General features: G+C 37.8%; 1 protein-coding gene across 1 annotated transcript in view; it reads right to left on the bottom strand.

The window, feature by feature from the left end:
- Positions 1 to 3,446: 3,446 nt before the first annotated feature.
- Positions 3,447 to 17,303, bottom strand: part of ROBO1 (roundabout, axon guidance receptor, homolog 1 (Drosophila)) — a gene marked incomplete at its 5' end in the record, with an annotated part of 60,338 nt that continues 46,481 nt past the window's right edge. The window contains 6 exons of the mRNA XM_009875891.1: positions 3,447 to 3,468; positions 4,888 to 4,914; positions 5,503 to 5,702; positions 6,699 to 7,007; positions 14,540 to 14,692; positions 17,223 to 17,303. Coding sequence (XP_009874193.1) covers positions 4,900 to 4,914; positions 5,503 to 5,702; positions 6,699 to 7,007; positions 14,540 to 14,692; positions 17,223 to 17,303 — 758 coding nt within the window. The remainder of the gene's footprint in view (positions 3,469 to 4,887; positions 4,915 to 5,502; positions 5,703 to 6,698; positions 7,008 to 14,539; positions 14,693 to 17,222) is intronic.

The following is a 17,303-nucleotide window of genomic DNA, read 5'->3' on the forward strand; positions in this document are numbered from 1 at the left end:
CATTTCATGGTATCATCTCAAATCTTTGTTTCTGTGATCCACAATTCAGTGGCTTGATAAAAAGAAATAACTTTCCTAATCTTTAAATGTTTCACTGTCATAGCACAATAGTGCATTGGCTTTTGTGAAGAACATATTTATAGGTAACAGAAAAATCATCACACACAATGACAAAAAAATAAAGAAAATCAAACTGGGGCAAACAGTTGACAGTCAGATCCACAGTTGTTGCCAATTTTAAAGATTCATCTTGTAACTTAAATCTTGAAATTTTCAGTTAGCTCGATACAAGATGAAGATGTGGAAGGGCATGTGCAGTCAGGATGATGTACATAGCAACGCGAGGAGTAACTCATGCGTGGGTAAAACTCAGACATCCATAAACATGTGTGCCTTTTAGCTGAGTGTTTGGAACAGACTCTCAGTTCTCAAACTTAATCTCAGCAAATGCAGAACTTTATGCACATGAAAATCTGCATTTGCAGATAGCAGTACCTTCCTGTGCACACATTAAACATATCATAATACTTCTCTTATACTTAAGCAGTATCACATTAATTTACAAAGAATTTTCATCTGTAACATAAGCAAAACCAACATATTAAAACATTTTCTCCACTTATAAGTGGATCCTTTAATCAGAAGGTTTCTCTTAAGGAATGTAGTATTTTTAATAGATGGTTCTGTTGTTGACAGTAAAGAGTTCTTTAAAAACGTATTGCAGAATAAATGTCACATTAGGCAGATACTACATCTTTGCCACAGAAGCTTTCTTCCTTAAGTTTATTCAAGGAAGACAATGATAGAAAACTAAAGTAGAAAATTTTAAGAGTAACTAATTGTGTAAAATTAACTAGGCTGGTATTTTCAAAAAATAGCTGGTTCTTCAACGTAAGAAACAAGATGGCAGACAGGTGGTCAATCATATTTGCAGGATTTGAGGAAAATTCTGCATTTGTTTAGGATTTGTGATCAGTTACAGCTAAAATTTTTGCAAATACAGATCTAGAGTATATTTTTATCAATCTAAAATAAAACCACTTTTGTAATTTATGCTTCAAAAGAGGTAGTCTTTGGAAAATAATTGGATATATAACGCTAAAACCTGTGCAAAGCATTTTCTAAAATGCTGCAATTCTGATTCTTTTGAATATTTCACAGTATCCCAATAAATATAATTTTACTTTGAGTAAAGTCAAGTATTTAACAGTAACTCATACAGGATTTCACAGAACCACTACAGGAAAAATCCAGCTTCTACATCCATTATATTAATTCAGCACACAAATGCAATGGATTTTCTAGTACAGTTCTTGTCTTCTTTGGCTATGCAGTGTAATCCAAACCTCTGAAAACTACTTTCTTCTGTTATTTTTGCTTTCTAATCATTCATTAAGTCTTCATATAAAGTAGCAATGGGTAAATGACCTAGTTTTACTGTACCTGAATGCCAAAGACCAAGTGTGTATCAAAACTGATTAAGAGGAGTTATAATTTTAAGATTAAGCTGTTGCTTATTTTATCTTCATTATGGGGTTTTTGGTAAGACCACGATGCATTGAAAACCCAGCATGGGTAAAAGAACTCTGTGACAACTGCTGTGATGATACTCAAGATACTGCCTCAAGATACTGCTGAGCACAACTGAATGCGATGACAAAACAATCTGAATGACTTCTGAGTGAACACCACCAAACACATTTATAATAACTCTTAAGAAAAAACCCCCAAACATTAAGCAAGATTTCCCACTTACCATTGTTTGAGGTCAGAAGTTCAGCTAGAGTCTTGATTTCTAGTGAAGCTATGCAGATGGACATGGACATCACCTGGGGATCTGACAGGTGGTTTCCAGTAGGTCATCGAGCCAGTAAAGAATGAAGCGAGTACCTTTTATTTCAGCATGCTGCGCCAGTGTTCTGGACAGACTTACCAAACACAGGTCTGTAAACCACAGCTGCAACTACACCCCAGTTTTGTGATGCACCACTACACCTCTGGCAGCGGTGTGAGATTTTGTGGCAAGTGGGTGACCCGCTCAGTGACCTTGCCTTGAGTTCCACCTCGCTCCCCGCACCCTGCTCAGGCAATGGTTTGGTCTGAAACCATGAGACCACTCTCAGTGCCAGGAAAGACAATTGTCAGCTGAAGCAGCCTGTGTCCATCCAAGTAACCTCTCCTGCCTCCTCCCAGGAAAAGGTGCAGGCCAGATGGTTGTCTCCTGCGGCACTGTCTGGCCTATGGGCTCCTGTCTGGATAGGGTTGGGGCTCCAATGCATGTTGGTCTGAACTTGGGCAAGAGGAATGAACACACTGACACCCTCAACCCAAGCAATATATTCTGCAATCTTAATATCTCCTTCAAAGCTCCAATTAAAAAAAAAATATAAAATTATACTCGAGGTTTATGTCCAATTAAGTTGTGAAGGCTCTAGCACTCTTCCGTGGCAAGATGCTTGGTGCTTTAGGACACTGCAGAACCTTGGGATCGAGCTCTGGACTGCCTAAAGCTCTTGGGAAAGGAGAACTATGGCAATCAAAAAGATAAGAAGCTAAAAGGTTCTGGTGAATAAAAGATATAGTGGCTTTTTACAGAATGTGTTGGCTATCTTTTTTTTTTTAAAAAATGGGATGATAGGGGTAGGGTAAGGAAGGGGAAAAAAATCAGGTGATTAGTAAGAGTACAGCATTACAAAAATGCAAGAGCAGTAAAGGGATCATCACCTACTTGATCATGATCCACAGCAGGACTCTGCCAACCACAGAATGGCCACAGTGCAGGAGGACAGCAGGCACACAAGAAAACTTAAATTTCTGCAGGCCCCAACAAACATATGACTCATCATATTCATTCCCTTCACATATTTGGATCTTATTTCCTTTGTAACAAATGTGTCTCACCCCTGAGGTGAATGCTTTTGTTGGTACAGATTTTCTTCATCAGCTCTCTCTGGAAATTGGCAGGCTAAGAGACATTTTTGTTATCACAGTCCATGAAGCACCCAGAAATCAGATCTTTAAGGCAATCAATTGTAATTACGTAAAATCTCAGGCTGTATCCAGCTCTCCCACTTTGTTCATGCTACTGTAACTACATGATTTCAGTGGGAAAGATTCTGCCTCTTATTAACAGAAATAATATCAGAGCACTAAAATTATGTTTCAGGAAAAACAAGAAACTACACGACAAAGTTATTGTATTTGAGAACATTTTTAATAAATAATGTGACAAAAATTACTTTTCTGATTATTGGATCCTCAGTATGCAAAATTATGGCTAAAATATGAGGTTTCTTACATGAACATAATGAAAACATTAATCACATGGATTGTTCCTTTAGTACTCCACACCCTTTCTATGGAACCTTTTTTTAAAATTTAGCTAAATGAAAAATTTCAGTCCTCGGTAAACACCAAAACACTTTTTTTTTCTTTTTTTTTTTTTTTCATTGGGGCTAGTCCTGATAGCTGTCAATAAACAAACACACATTTTTCCATTAGCACCAATGACAAAGAAATTTTATAATTACAAAAAAGATCATAAACTCTACAGACAGAGGACATCATTTGGCAAATTCAATGCAACTAATGCCTCTATTTCATTTTTAATGATAATCCAATGTTGGGAGAGGCCACAGCAAAACTGGTAATTTTCTGTAAGTCCAGGAAAAGTGAGAAGTGTTTTGATTATGGCCCACTTTTAGGTTTGTTACTTTACTGTCTGTCATCATTCAAATATTCCAAATACAAACATAGAGCATTAACAAAAAGATGAAAAATATCCCAAACAAATGCTTAACATTTTCAATACGACAAAAAAAAAGGTTAATAGTTACAATGGTTTACAAACAAAGTTTAGTGATTGTGCTTTTAAAACCAAAAAAAAAAAAAAGATAAGCAGTGCATTACAAAAAAATTAATCGCCAAGATCAAACAAAACTTCTTTAAGTGGCACTTCTTCAAGGTGAATTGACACAAGTAGAGGTCTGAGATTTGGGCCAGTAGCAGTTAATGATATTACCCAATCATTATTAAAAATGTCCATTTATTTTCCTGCTCATTTTCATAAAGCACTGTTGAAGCTGAAGATCAGAAAAAGTTTCAGATAAACTAGCTCACGCCACGATTAGGCAAATAGCAACGATATTGGCTTACCTCCTGCCTATCCCGAAGGACATTTTTAATAAGAATGTAGTTAATGATGAAAATGGAAAGACAAATCAAAGTACCACAGGGGATTTAAAATGAGTACATATTTACAATAAGAGCCATCTCATCCCAAATTAATTTTACTTGAATTTGTGAAACTGTATCACCTAACTGTATCTGCAAAAGGTTAGCAAGAGACTGGCAGAAAACAAGACATGTGGTCTGTACTGAAATTGTGAGATACCGTTTGCGCTGACTGCAGACTACAGTGAAACCCACAGAATAAAAGACTGTTCTGCACGATGTTCACTTTGGGGATCTTTTTAATCGACGTTGTATTACTTGCAACATTATCCACTGGCTCACTGGTGTACCAGCAGGGCACCAAGCACCGCCTCGCTGGGGGGAAACCTCGGGATCCCAGGCTCTGGAACCCCCTTCTGTTCTAATCCTGAAGCAGCCGTTGGCCCGAGTACCATGAAGAGCAGCTCACCTGCCTTCCCGGGCAGCCGAGGTGATGCGCTTAGCGTTACGGAATGGGCAAAGGCCGTTCCTCATAAGGAGGGTTTACAAAGAAAGAGTAAAATAAAAACTAGTGTTCTGACGGCGTGAAGAAAAACGAAAAATTGTACACTCTGATTGCACTGAACATTATTTCTGGCGTCAAACATCATCAGACTTGAGGCATCTTAAGTGATTTTTTTTTTCTGATTTCATATTAAAAGCCTGCTACAGTACATGTCGTTGTCTTCAGCTTTCTGTTTCCTGTATTAAAAAAAAGACATAAGTGACCACATGTTAGATTTTGTTATTTAAAATTTGCTCACATACTTTTTAGAGATCTGCTGTCTTTAAATAATAATTACTACTTTTAATTACGTGCAGCAACGTGACTGCATGTTGGACAGCCTTTCTACAATCTGGATTTAAATTGAATTAGTATCAGGCAGAAAAAAAAGAAGAAAAAAAATCGTGCCTTAATATTTAATAAAATTTAGAATGATAAACCGTCAAAAAAATGTGAAAGGCAATGTCAAGGTGTTCACAGAAGCTCTCGTTCTTTATTTTCACTTTTGAAAGAATGTGGATAATGTAAGTGGCCCAATTAAATACTGTACTTCTGAATGTTCTATTCCATAGGTTTTAGTGTGGTGACAGTTATACTGTGCTACATATTACTTGGTTTTGGCACATTCATGAAGTTTCTTTTCTTAGATTGGGCATAACAGATAAATGTACTAATTTTTCTGAAGATAAACATTTCTGGTTCAAAAGTGTTTTTTTTCCTGGCATCTGCCTCAGCACAGAAAATAGCCTCATTCCAGTTATCTTCAGCAGTGCAACTGCAGTTACCTCCATCTCTTCTTCTTCCTCTTCTCCTTGTTCATATGCTGCCAGTACTTGCATTTCCGCAACATTCCTTCGGGCTATATTTGCTTGATCTGCCCTCTGTCTGCCTCCTGAGCCTCTTGACGACATTGAGCTGGAGGAGCTGGGATCTCTAGGATTATTTGATGTTGGAAAGGTTGGTCTAGAATATGGCAGGATGTCCTCTGTATAATTAAATACACACACAGTTATGTTTATAAGCCCAGAGATAATGTGATCCTAAAATTTCCACATGCAGTTGATTTATTTTACTTTTTATGATCCTCAGTAGGTTTAAAGTGATGCCTTACAGGAATATGAAATACACTGTTTCCATAATAGCATTACAGAAGCTTTCTTGAGGAAATTTATAGTATTCACGTGGTAGCATTCACCACAGAAAAACTAATTCATGATTACTGTCCACTTCGTTTCAATTTATGATCCCTGCTCTATGTTCTACAGGAAAATTAAGAAAAAACCCACCCCTTGTAGTATATTTTCACTATGACTTGGAGAAAATGAGAATACATGCATGATACTCACAGGAAGCTCATTCCATCTAAATATTAGAAACTGTATTTCTCAGAGTGAGTTTGAAACAAAATTGGTCAGCATGTTCTAAAATTTCAGCACCATCCTCTAAGGTAACCTTCTAATAACTTTCCTCTATAGCAATCCACTGAAACCAACCTCCTACTAATGTGCCCAGTTAACCAACATACAACCCAGTCACCCCTGACACTGACCCTGGGTACCTGTAGGGAGAAAGGACTGGGCATTTGTATGTTGAAAGTCTCAGTGAACATTTGACAAATTCCATTAACCACGTTCCATTAATTAGTAATCTTACAACTTCCATATATAAGAAATTACATTGATCAGGTCTGATCCATATAATGCCACGGTAGCTAGTATTTATAATTAATGCATCATTACTGTGGCTTTCTTACTTTTTAAATAGGACCAAGTATCATCCTGTCCCTTTTCTTTCTATTTTACCTTAATGTGACCTATATTAGCAACGTGTCCTATATTAGCACTGTGTCCTTACAATAAATGGTCACATTTCAGCAGATCTAACTTCACTCACACCAGTGGTGTGAGAGACCTGAGCAGAGCTGGCCTGTTCCCCGTGATCAACACGCAACACTTCAGGAAACCAGAGCATGCAAAATAACCTTGAAGAAGATGAGTTTTTGCTGGTGTGCCTTCTCGTTTTGGTGCTTTATTTCCTCGCAGTTTCCCATCGTTTTGCTGGTCCTGTGACTCTCTCCGCTCTCCTGAATTTGTTCGCACGTCCGAGTGCTGTCTCCCATCCACCCCGTCCCTCCCCTTGTAGCTCGCTCCTTTCCTTTCTGCAGATCTGTCTGTCCTCGCTTCTATAGAAGCAAGTTTTGGCAACATGACTGGCCGCACCTCCAGCTGCGATTTGGACTGGGCGGTTGGTGATTTTATAGCTGGAGGTGGCACAGGAGGGGGTGGCAAGTCTACAAAGTTGAAAAAATAATAATTACGATGACATCATACATTAGTGAAATTAAGAAATAATATTTAACTTGAAGTGAAGAAACAGATGCCCTGTGTACTTTCAGCCCCCCCTCTGCCCTTCTCCCTCCACCTCACAACCTTTTATGTTACTCTTACAACTGCTGATGCATATGTTTTCAAAGCTTGAGCTTTAAAAAGGTGAAGTAAAGACCTCTCACTGCCTTTTCAAATCACAATATTTTCTTTAACATCATTTCACAAAGCTGTAATAAACATTAGGCAGTGGGGTATTAATATATCAGTTACGGATATCAACAATGACTTACAGATACAAACATATCTTTGCTGATATTTATCGTTTTTGCTAAGTCCATACAACAATGCAGCAGCTTGTGCTAGAGCTGCTCAAGGTCTTCAGTGTACTGAGCATCAAAGCAAATTGGCTGGGGTGTAAGAACGTGTATCGCATGAACTGCTGACATATGTAAGGGCAAAATAAATTAATTCCTTCAAAATAATAGCTTAATCTAACATATATATCCCTGATGTCTGTGGGTCCGTCATGAGATATAAAAAAAATTCCATGCTCAGTCGACAAAGTAACAAGCTCTCAGGGAGAAAAAAGGAAGGAAAAAAGATACATAAGAGTTATGAATTTGTCTCCTCAAATTAGCTTACGGGTTCTAAAGTTCTGTGTATTTTTAAATAGTATTCATAAAGCTCAAAAGTTTTGCTTCACTATTTTTTTTATTCCTGCATTAAGAATTAAAACTAGGATGTGTAAACTGCTCATCAGGATACAATAGTGGTCTATGAAATAAAAAGTCAAACAAGGAAGCAACAATACAAAAGCGGTTCACAACAAACCTGTACAAACAAATAACATGCATATAAGAACAGGTTAAAAAAAAGTGAGATATGAAAGAAGTTTCTGAGGTTAATATTCTCAAATGAGATTGCTAAAAAAGAAAATAATAGCACTTCAGCATTTTGTAATAGTGTAGATTTTTTCTATTTCCACAAAATCCTGGAGCAGCTGTTTTTTTCAAATACCATCACTATATATATAGTTAATTCACAGGGTAATCAAGAGAACATTTCAACTGAAAAATCAACTAAATTGGGCCAAGAATAAAGGTAGTACTCCCAAATAAGAAAAAAATAGGTATTTAACATATATATATATAAACTCAGATATGGCAGATGCCAAACATTTTCAAGAGGTTTTCCACTGACACATAGCACAGGTGACTCGATCTAGCCTGGTGGAAAGATGTAGCAATGCAGAATTCAGTGCTCTGTCCATGTATTGTCTTGGACAGAGTATTGTCCACGTTAAGCTGGTGACATAACTTGGAATTGCCCTCGACTTGTTTTAACTAAGACTGAACATTTTGTCTGGACTGGGATGATAAGGAAGAAAGATGTTGTAAAGTACATTTCCTAAGGTTGGACATACTTCAGGTAAATGAGATCTGTAACATCACTTCTGCTTATTAACTCCACCGTCTTGGTAAAAACACAAAAGAAAGAAAAAATAACCAACAACCAAGCAACTGAGAAAACTTCTCTTTGTTCTTATTTATGGCTTGAATAAGGGACCAAATCCATTTAACAAGAATGGATTCTGTTCCTCTTAGCTAAGGACAAGTTGGACAACCAGCCTTATATCCCTTGCAAGTTGTGTAAAGGCTGTTTGTTTTTTCCAAGTCTGGCAGTTTGGGGAATGTCAGTTTTAGGGAGTAGCTAAAGATAAACAACTGACTACTGAAGACTTAATTTTAAGTATCTACTTAACTCCCACCATTTGCTAGTATCTTTTAAGATATCATTTTCAAAACTTAAGAAGGCATAATGTAAATTAGCTGGAAGCTAATTCAATCACTAAGTGGCTAGATCAAAATAGTTTTATTTATTGAATGGGAACTATTAGACTATAAAGTAAGAAGAAAGGCAGACCTGTGGACAATGGCATGGACTTGTTTATCGAAGGGAACTAAAACTGTAAAATGGAAAGGCAACTTCTGATCCAGTAAGATATGAAACATAACACATTTTGGCAAAAAAATACAAAATGAGTTATGTTACATTCCTCTGTTATCCATAACTGTTTAAACGTGGGTTACAGAGATAACCTCTGTCCAATACACAGCCTTAGCAAAGAAATTCTGCAATTCCAGACCTCAGAGTAGCATTTGGACTACCTCCTCTAAAAATGCTCTGTGAGCTCCAGTCAAAGATCGAACCAAACCACTTTCCCTGTGCTGCCCAGCCTTGTATAGATGCTTCAATCATTATGTGCCCACAACTTTGGATAGTTGGATCACAAGGCTCTTAAGTGTCAACATGTGCTCCAAAAAATAGCAGTCTGAAGAAGTATATAACCTCTTCTAATTCAACAGCTAGGGGAAAAGTCTGCTCAAGTCATTAGTGTCCTGTGACATGTTCCTTGAAAGTGCAGAACATCAGACCATGTCAGATCCAGACCAAAGCCTATCAAGCACAAGAACTGTTCTTCAAAAGCAAGGCTGGTGAAAGTTTCCACCTTTTGCAGATAAGTAAGTAAGATAGTAAGATAAGTAAGGTAAGAACCTAAGATAAACTCTGCATTAGTCTGTGGAGATTAAAACTGTATTTTCCTTTCTGAGAAAAACATCCTTCTCATAATATGTCTTCTCTCAGAAAAGAACATACTGAATATCCGTAAATATCCCTTCTGTCAAGCCTGATGATGTAATGGGCGTGTAGATAATTAACATCAGCCTTTTCAGTCACCCTTGGAGCCCGTCTCCAGCAGTTGTGGCACAGCAGTGCACTGGCCAAATACCAAAGGGAAGGATAGCATCTTCACTGTAGCCTATAAAATACAGCTTGGAACAAACTGTTCTATTCAAGAATTCTGTCCAGCTACACAAGACAAAGAACAAAGTGGTGTTAAATCTTGACTATGGAAAAGAAAGACGCATTGATATAATAAAGTTGATACATAAAAAAATGCAGTAGCTCTGTGGTACAGTAATAACTAAAGAAAAGTGATATTTTCTTTTGAGAACATTTTTGCAACCTGCAGGGAAACTATAAAAATCTTCATTATAACACAGTACTCCTCACTGAGAAGAATCCTTTACAGAGGAAAAAAAACCCCACAACTTTTCAGAGGTCAACACTATTACACCCCTGTGGTATTTATTTTAACAGCTCAGATCACAGAGAAAATCCAGATTCAATCTGCCTTCTCTAGTACAAACTGGCACACTTCTTTTTAAAAGCAAAATGCAAGCTTCCACTGTAAGGAATAAAAAATAAATCACAAACCAACATCAAACCAATATAAAGAACTCAGAGGTATTTGTTAAAGGTCAGCTGTGCTCACATGTTTCATTCATGCCTATGTATTACTGTTGTACCGCTTCCCACGTAACTCCATTAATGGATGCCATTTCATAGCAAGCTCTACACAGGAAGCCCTTCCATATATGTCTTTTGAAAGCATTTTCTAAATGAGAACATATACAAGAATCCTGGCATAAGCACACCAGTGGGGAAGAATAATCTGCTAAGTTAGTTTATTACTGAATTGGAAAAGACACAAGTAAGCACAAAAAGAGGAACTGTAAGTAGTGACAAATGAGGGAGGGAGGCCTGGTTAGGCAACGCTCTCTTTTAAGCTCTATCAGGCTGTAGATTTCTCCAGTCAAGCCCTGAAGAAAACAGCAGAGTTATAGATTTGATGCGATATTGCAGAACATACAAAGTGATTTTTTTTCTACTGCGTATTTATGCAGGCATGCAAAATTCAAGATTGTTCCTGACTTAGTAAAGCTTTAAGATCATTTAAGATTCCTAGATACATAATCTCAGCTACTAGCATTCATGTACTGAAGTTATTTTCGTGCTTTATCTTTCAAGAAACATGGCTCAAACAGTACACAATAATTGGATGAATAATTAGATACAGCAAAACCCAATATGATGTAAAAAAGCAGTTGGTTGTTGGGTTGCAGGGTTTTTTTTTTGTCTGCCTGTATATTTACATAATGTTTTTTATCAAAATATTTTCACTCCACAAAACCTACCTCAGTAACAAAACCAACATTTACAAAATACCTCACAATGGAGTGAGAAGTAAGGACTGCGAAAAGGACAGGTATCTGAAAATCATTATCATTCAATAATAAGCTGAGTTTTAGCAGAGATAAAAGCCACATGCCTACTTATTTTTTACCTTGCTGAAATTTGGGCAGAGCAGGTATTTTTGTACTGCACAGGCAGAGGGAGACAAAAGTACAAATGATGCCAGCATGCATAATGGCTTAACATTTCAAAGTGAAAATTCAAGGAAACATTTGGCACATATTCAATTGCCTTTTGTGAGAAATTCAGCCACCCTAACATCATGTCATTGATAACACAGCTAAATAACTCCATTACAGTCTCAACCACTTAGTTGTGAACATATAGGATTTTTTCCTATGTCACTCAAAGATTTAAAAAGCAATCAGGATTTGAAATATCAATGGTGTAACTTCTATTAAAACACCTACTGAATTGAAGTAATGGCAAAGTACTTTTTAGCCAAGTATTTACAATTGCAACTACTAGTAAATCAATTCAAGACAGTTCAGAAGAGACTTTCTTATATATAACGTTTGAACATACAATATTCCTTTAAAATTTGTTTTCTGAAGTTAAATATGTAAGTAGGTCAGGCAAGGTTGAAAAGGAGGATACATCTGTTTGCTGGTTCTTGCAATGTACTCTTAGTAGTTAGCTCTCTAAAAGGCTAGATGAAGAGCAATTAAAAATTCATACACTTTAATCCTTACCACCCTCTGAGCAAAGATTTTTAGCAGCAAACATGGAGAACATTTCACCGCCTGGATGACTGTCAAGGAATAAAACAACTGAGCTGAAATCCCATTGCAGGTAAAGTAGAAACTGATTTGAAGTAATGGTAGTAGAGAATACAAAGTTGTTACTACTTGTACAATGCAGCACAGATCAGAGAGCACTCTCCTTTATCCACAAAAGAGGGTAGCAGACCTTTTACTGCTACATTAGTACATTACTGCTATACTTTCATAAATACCAACCTCTTTCACAAATCTTGCTGTATAAAGAGAAAAAAACACAGATCTTTTAAGGCTTGACATATATTCCTGCTATGCTCAGCATTTTCAATCGTTAATGAAAAGACTTAATTTATTTATATATCCTTTCTATCAATTAATCATGTAAATTCTTCATGACACTAGTATTTCACGAAACTGCTAGTAAATACTAACTCAGGTAATATGAGAACAGTAGACAATTCTTTATCTATGAAAGTAAATTCCATTTTAAAGGTTGAAGAAGTACTGAACTGATGTATTTTTCTCTTTTTAATATTTATTCAATGCTTCTAGCCAACAATAAATGCTAAATTCAGGATATCTTCTTTGCTCTACCACAAACAACCATTAGTTCACCTACTTTGACAACAAAAAATCTTTGCATCATGCATCCCTTTACAAAAAAGATAAACAACAGTGTGACATCAAACCAGTGGAAAAAACTCCTTATATCTGAGAAAGGCCAATTCTGCTTAAATGTTTCATTCATGTCTCAATATCACTTTTCTCCACTTAAGGAAAACAATCAGTAGATGTTGTTTTATAGCTAAATCCTAAAGGAACAATATACTAGACATGGCTATTAAAATTAATGGTTAAAACCTTCAGAAAGGTTCCAAATATGCTTATGTAAATGGATTGAGGGGAAAAAAAATTTAAAAAAACCCCAAACCGAACAAGCCCTTCAACCTTTGAACTGGGTTTTATTAGATCTGCAGAAATTAAAGCCATAATTTTCTGTTCCCTGAATGACCACACTGTACTGCACACTAAACACGTTAGTGTAAGTTCTTACCTAATTAGAAAATATGCTGAAGTAAGCAGGTGCTATATAACACAAAACAAATATTGATCTTGATTGTCAAATCTACTGCAATATCTAACCACAGTGCTCTATGATTTAACTTTGTATAATTACCTTCACAAAAAACTGTCATATAATGCAGGCCCACCCCACATTTATTTCTGTGTTAGAAGAAAATGGTCACATAAAACTCCTGGCCAGATTTTATATCTGATGTCCTAGCTGTGTGTTTGTATCGAGGTTTGATGCTCAGCCAATTATTCAGTATAAGAGCATTCTCTTCAAGAGGATAAAAGCTGATAAAATGTCCACAGAATCTTGCAAAATGCCATTACAAGGGTCTCATAAATGTAACATTTCTTGCACAGGTTTAGGATTTACACCTTGTGTTGTCCTTTTATACAAGCAAACATGCACAAAAACACTGTAATAACCTCTTGAAATCAGATAATATTCCAACAGCTCAGTTTCACTGACAGAAGGGGCCTGGGCACAAGCCAAGAGGCCCAGGTGCACTGTGTCATGCCAGTATTTAATGCAGCCTAATATCAGATAGATGCTACTGAGAGAAAATACTCAGAATAAAGTACAGATAATAGCACGGACAACCACTCATTGCTAAATTACTTCTGCTCATCGTGCTGTGAGCTTTGTATTATTTTTTTTCGTCAAGTGGCAGGAATCATAGGGAGAAGTGGCTCAAAACTCCCTTCTTGTAACCCTAGATAAGGATCTATAATATTAGGCTTTCATATGATAATGGCAAATGATGCCCTTCTTTGAAAAATTTCAGACTGGTAATGAAAGTCCTAATCAGATTGTTGTTGCAGAGAACCAGGAGGTGGGGAACGATGCCTTTCTTTCACCTCCCCCCCCTTAGCAAATTCAGTAAACTTGACAAGATGGGTTAAGTCTTGGAGAATTTACCTTACATGAATTTCCAACAAAGCCCGTCGGTTGTTTTATAAAACTGGAAGGCAGTGCTTTAATAAAAGCTGCACCACCTGAGGCATTTTCATTAAAGGCTCTCTCTAGACAACATCACAATGTTTGCATTATCCTCCTACACTCCCACGAGAATACAAGCACTACCTTTTCAGCAAGAGTTGATATTGTGTGTGAAGGCACGAGAGAAGATGATTAGATTTTCCTTTTACTCACAAAGTAACCGCTTGCAACAATGCTATGGTCAGGATTAAAATTCATTGATTTGCGTTGTCCACCGTTTGAATGGTAAAGTGTGTTTTTTTCAGGAAAAGATGCATTCTGAAGGTTTTAGTAGTCAGTCATGTGAGCGAAGATTTTAATCCTAACCACATATTATTCTCAATGACTGTACTATTTATGCTATCTGGGCTCTTAAATAATGACAGTAATTAGCCGATTAGGACACTATAGAAAACAGGTGCAAGGCTCTGAAGTGGAAGCATCAATGTACAGTATTAAGGAATTCTGGCATTTAAAATTATTAATCTGTTCAGTGTGTTTAGCAACAGGAAACACAAATCACTGGATTCTGAAACATAATGCTATCTCTGTGGAAAAATTTCACACACACACTGAATGCGTATTTAGAAAGGTTCACTGGCATTTTCACCCGTTTCAGTGGACTCACCATCTGTGTATACTTCTCTGCGCAGATGTCCTGGCTGGTGTTTTTGCTTTTTGGCAGGTCGGACCTTCTGTATTACAACAGCACTCATGTTGCTGTCGGTAGATACGGGGCTGGTGGGTCTAGGACAGTGTGATGCATGAAAATGTCTACGGCCTGAAAATTGTTACAGAACAATAGCTATTATTTTTCTTATCTAAAATAAGACGTTTCATACTTTCCCTTTTTTTTCACATCAGAATGACTTCGCTATACAAAACTGGAAAATCTACTGTTGGAACACTAATAAAACTCGTACCCTTCCCATAATCACTTTTTGAGAGAGCTACAACTAAATCAAAGCATTTGTTATCCTATCAGTCTGCAGGCTGGCTTAGTTGCACAGAAATTATCCAACTGCTTGGAAGCTGGTAGCTCCCGGGAATGTGAACTCCATCAGCGGGCAAGCACAAGCAGGCTTCCCACCCAGCAACCTTCCAGAAACCACAAAATGTTTCACTTTCCAGCCAAGTTTCACCTCCCCTAAGCCTGGGTGGCACGAGGTCACCCCATGCCATAAGCAGAGTCTCACACACAGATATCCCCTCCACTGCTTTGAGTGAATTACCAGGAATGCATCGGGGATGTACAACTGGCATTTTTAGCACAGCTTATTTGCTGGTAAGATGTGTCACATTTTTAGGACATGCAGTCAGGTACTGGCAATAGCAGTATATAAAAATCACTGCATAATGTGAACTTGACTGCTGTAAAATTCGCTACCTGTGATAGTAACGGGAAGTAAAAAGACCTTTTCTAAATATATGAATTTACATACACACAGACACACGTTTTTATGAACTTGTATGTATAAAACGGATAAAATCCTGGCCCTATGGGTATGAATGGGAGTTTTGCCACCTACTTCAGTCAGGCAGGATTTCATCCAGAATTACTAAATTACCTCCCCTCTCACTCTTCATGATGAACAGCTGTGTTGAAATGAACAAAGGACTGTTAACTGGGAGAGGATATCAGAAATGGGAGGAAGGTTGCAAATCTGTGGAGTCAGGGTGGACGCAGTTGTGACAGAGTACCTCTTCTCCAGGTCTGGCAGTTTAATAGGATTGATTGGCAAAACATTCACGGATCTGCCTGAAACGTGCAGCCCATCCTGGGGTACTCTTATTTCTTAGCTGAACTATAACAATGTCCATTGGGCCTAGTCATGTTACTGATTACCTGTATATATTCAGTGTTACTAGTAACTAGTATGGTATAAAATATGAATTATTTTAAATATCGTATTTCCTATGTCCAGTGGTGATCCAGGAGAAAAAAAAGGAAGAAATGTATGCACAAGGCCTTGCTGCATGCATATGATCTATAATCTAAACTGCAACTAATAACAGATGTTTAAATTATGAAAGCAAAACAAAGCCAATTCCTCTCAATAATATAGCAGTAAGAGCTTGAGTAGCATTCTCCGTAAGATAACAACAAAATAAGAAGTGGAAAGAACTATTTTTTTTTTTTTTCTAATCCAGGGGAAATACAACTATAAAGGTTTACTATTTATTTGGACAATGCAATACAGTAGGATTAAACCTCTCACAAAGAGTGAATGAAAACACTGGGAATCTTAAACTAGGAAAAGGTTAGAACTCTGTAATCCTTTTTTCATCCTCATTCAGTTCTGGCTGAAAATCCAGCAGCAGAGTTAAGATTTGGCAACAATCAGAGACCAAAAAATAAGGAACTCCTTAGGACAAACACAGTAGGGCAGCAATCTATTTGAACTATTTTACCAAACTTATGTTTTACTCTTCCACTAGCGTGAATTGACTCCCCCTCCAGAATCTGTAAATGTTGTAAGAATGACAGTGTGCCAGTAGAGGTTGGGGACTGACCTGCTGGAGAGCAGCATAGGGGAAAGGGACCTGGGGGTTCTAGTGGACAGCAGGATGACCATGAGCCAGCAATGTGCCCTCATGGCCAATAAGGCCAATGGTATCCTGGGGTGTATTAGAAAGGGGGTGGCTAGTAGGTCGAGAGAGGTCCTCCTGCCCCTCTGCTCTGCCCTGGTGAGGCCACATCTGGAATATTGTGTCCAGTTCTGGGCCCCTCAGCTCAAGAGAGACAGGGAACTGCTTGAGAGAGTCCAGCACAGAGCCTCAAAGATGACGAAGGGAGTGGAACATCTCCCTTATGAGGAAAGGCTGAAGGAGCTGGGTCTCTTTAGCTTGGAGGAGAGGAGGCTGAGGGGTGACCTCATAAATGTTTATAAATACATCAAGGGGGAGTGTCAGGAGGACAGAGCCAGGCTCTTTTCAGCAGCGTTCAATGACAGGATAATGGGCAATGGGTACAAGCTGGAACACAGGAGGTTCCATAAGAATATTAGAAAAAACTTTTTCAGTATGAGGGTGACAGAGCACTGGAACAGGCTGCCCAGGGAGGTTGTGGAATCTCCTTCTCTGGAGACTTTCAAAACCCATCTGGATGTGTTCCTGTGTGACCTATTCTAGGCAATCCTGCTCTGGCAGGGGGGTTGAACTAGATCATCTGTCGAGATCCCTTCCATAGTATCGTTTGACTCTGTGATTCTATGACAGGAATTCAGGAAGCGGTTGCAGGTAAATATGTTTCACAAAAGCCTTTTTTTTTTTTTTCCTTTATTCTCCCACCAAACAGAGGACAAACTCACCTCCTGCTGCATCCTGCATTTGACGTCTGGCTACCTTCAGGCCAGCGTATTCCGCAGCTGCTGCGACAGCCTGTGCAAAAT

Source organism: Apaloderma vittatum, unplaced genomic scaffold (genome assembly GCF_000703405.1).
Source record: "Apaloderma vittatum isolate BGI_N311 unplaced genomic scaffold, ASM70340v1 scaffold6269, whole genome shotgun sequence".
Classification (NCBI taxonomy): Eukaryota; Metazoa; Chordata; class Aves; order Trogoniformes; family Trogonidae; genus Apaloderma; species Apaloderma vittatum.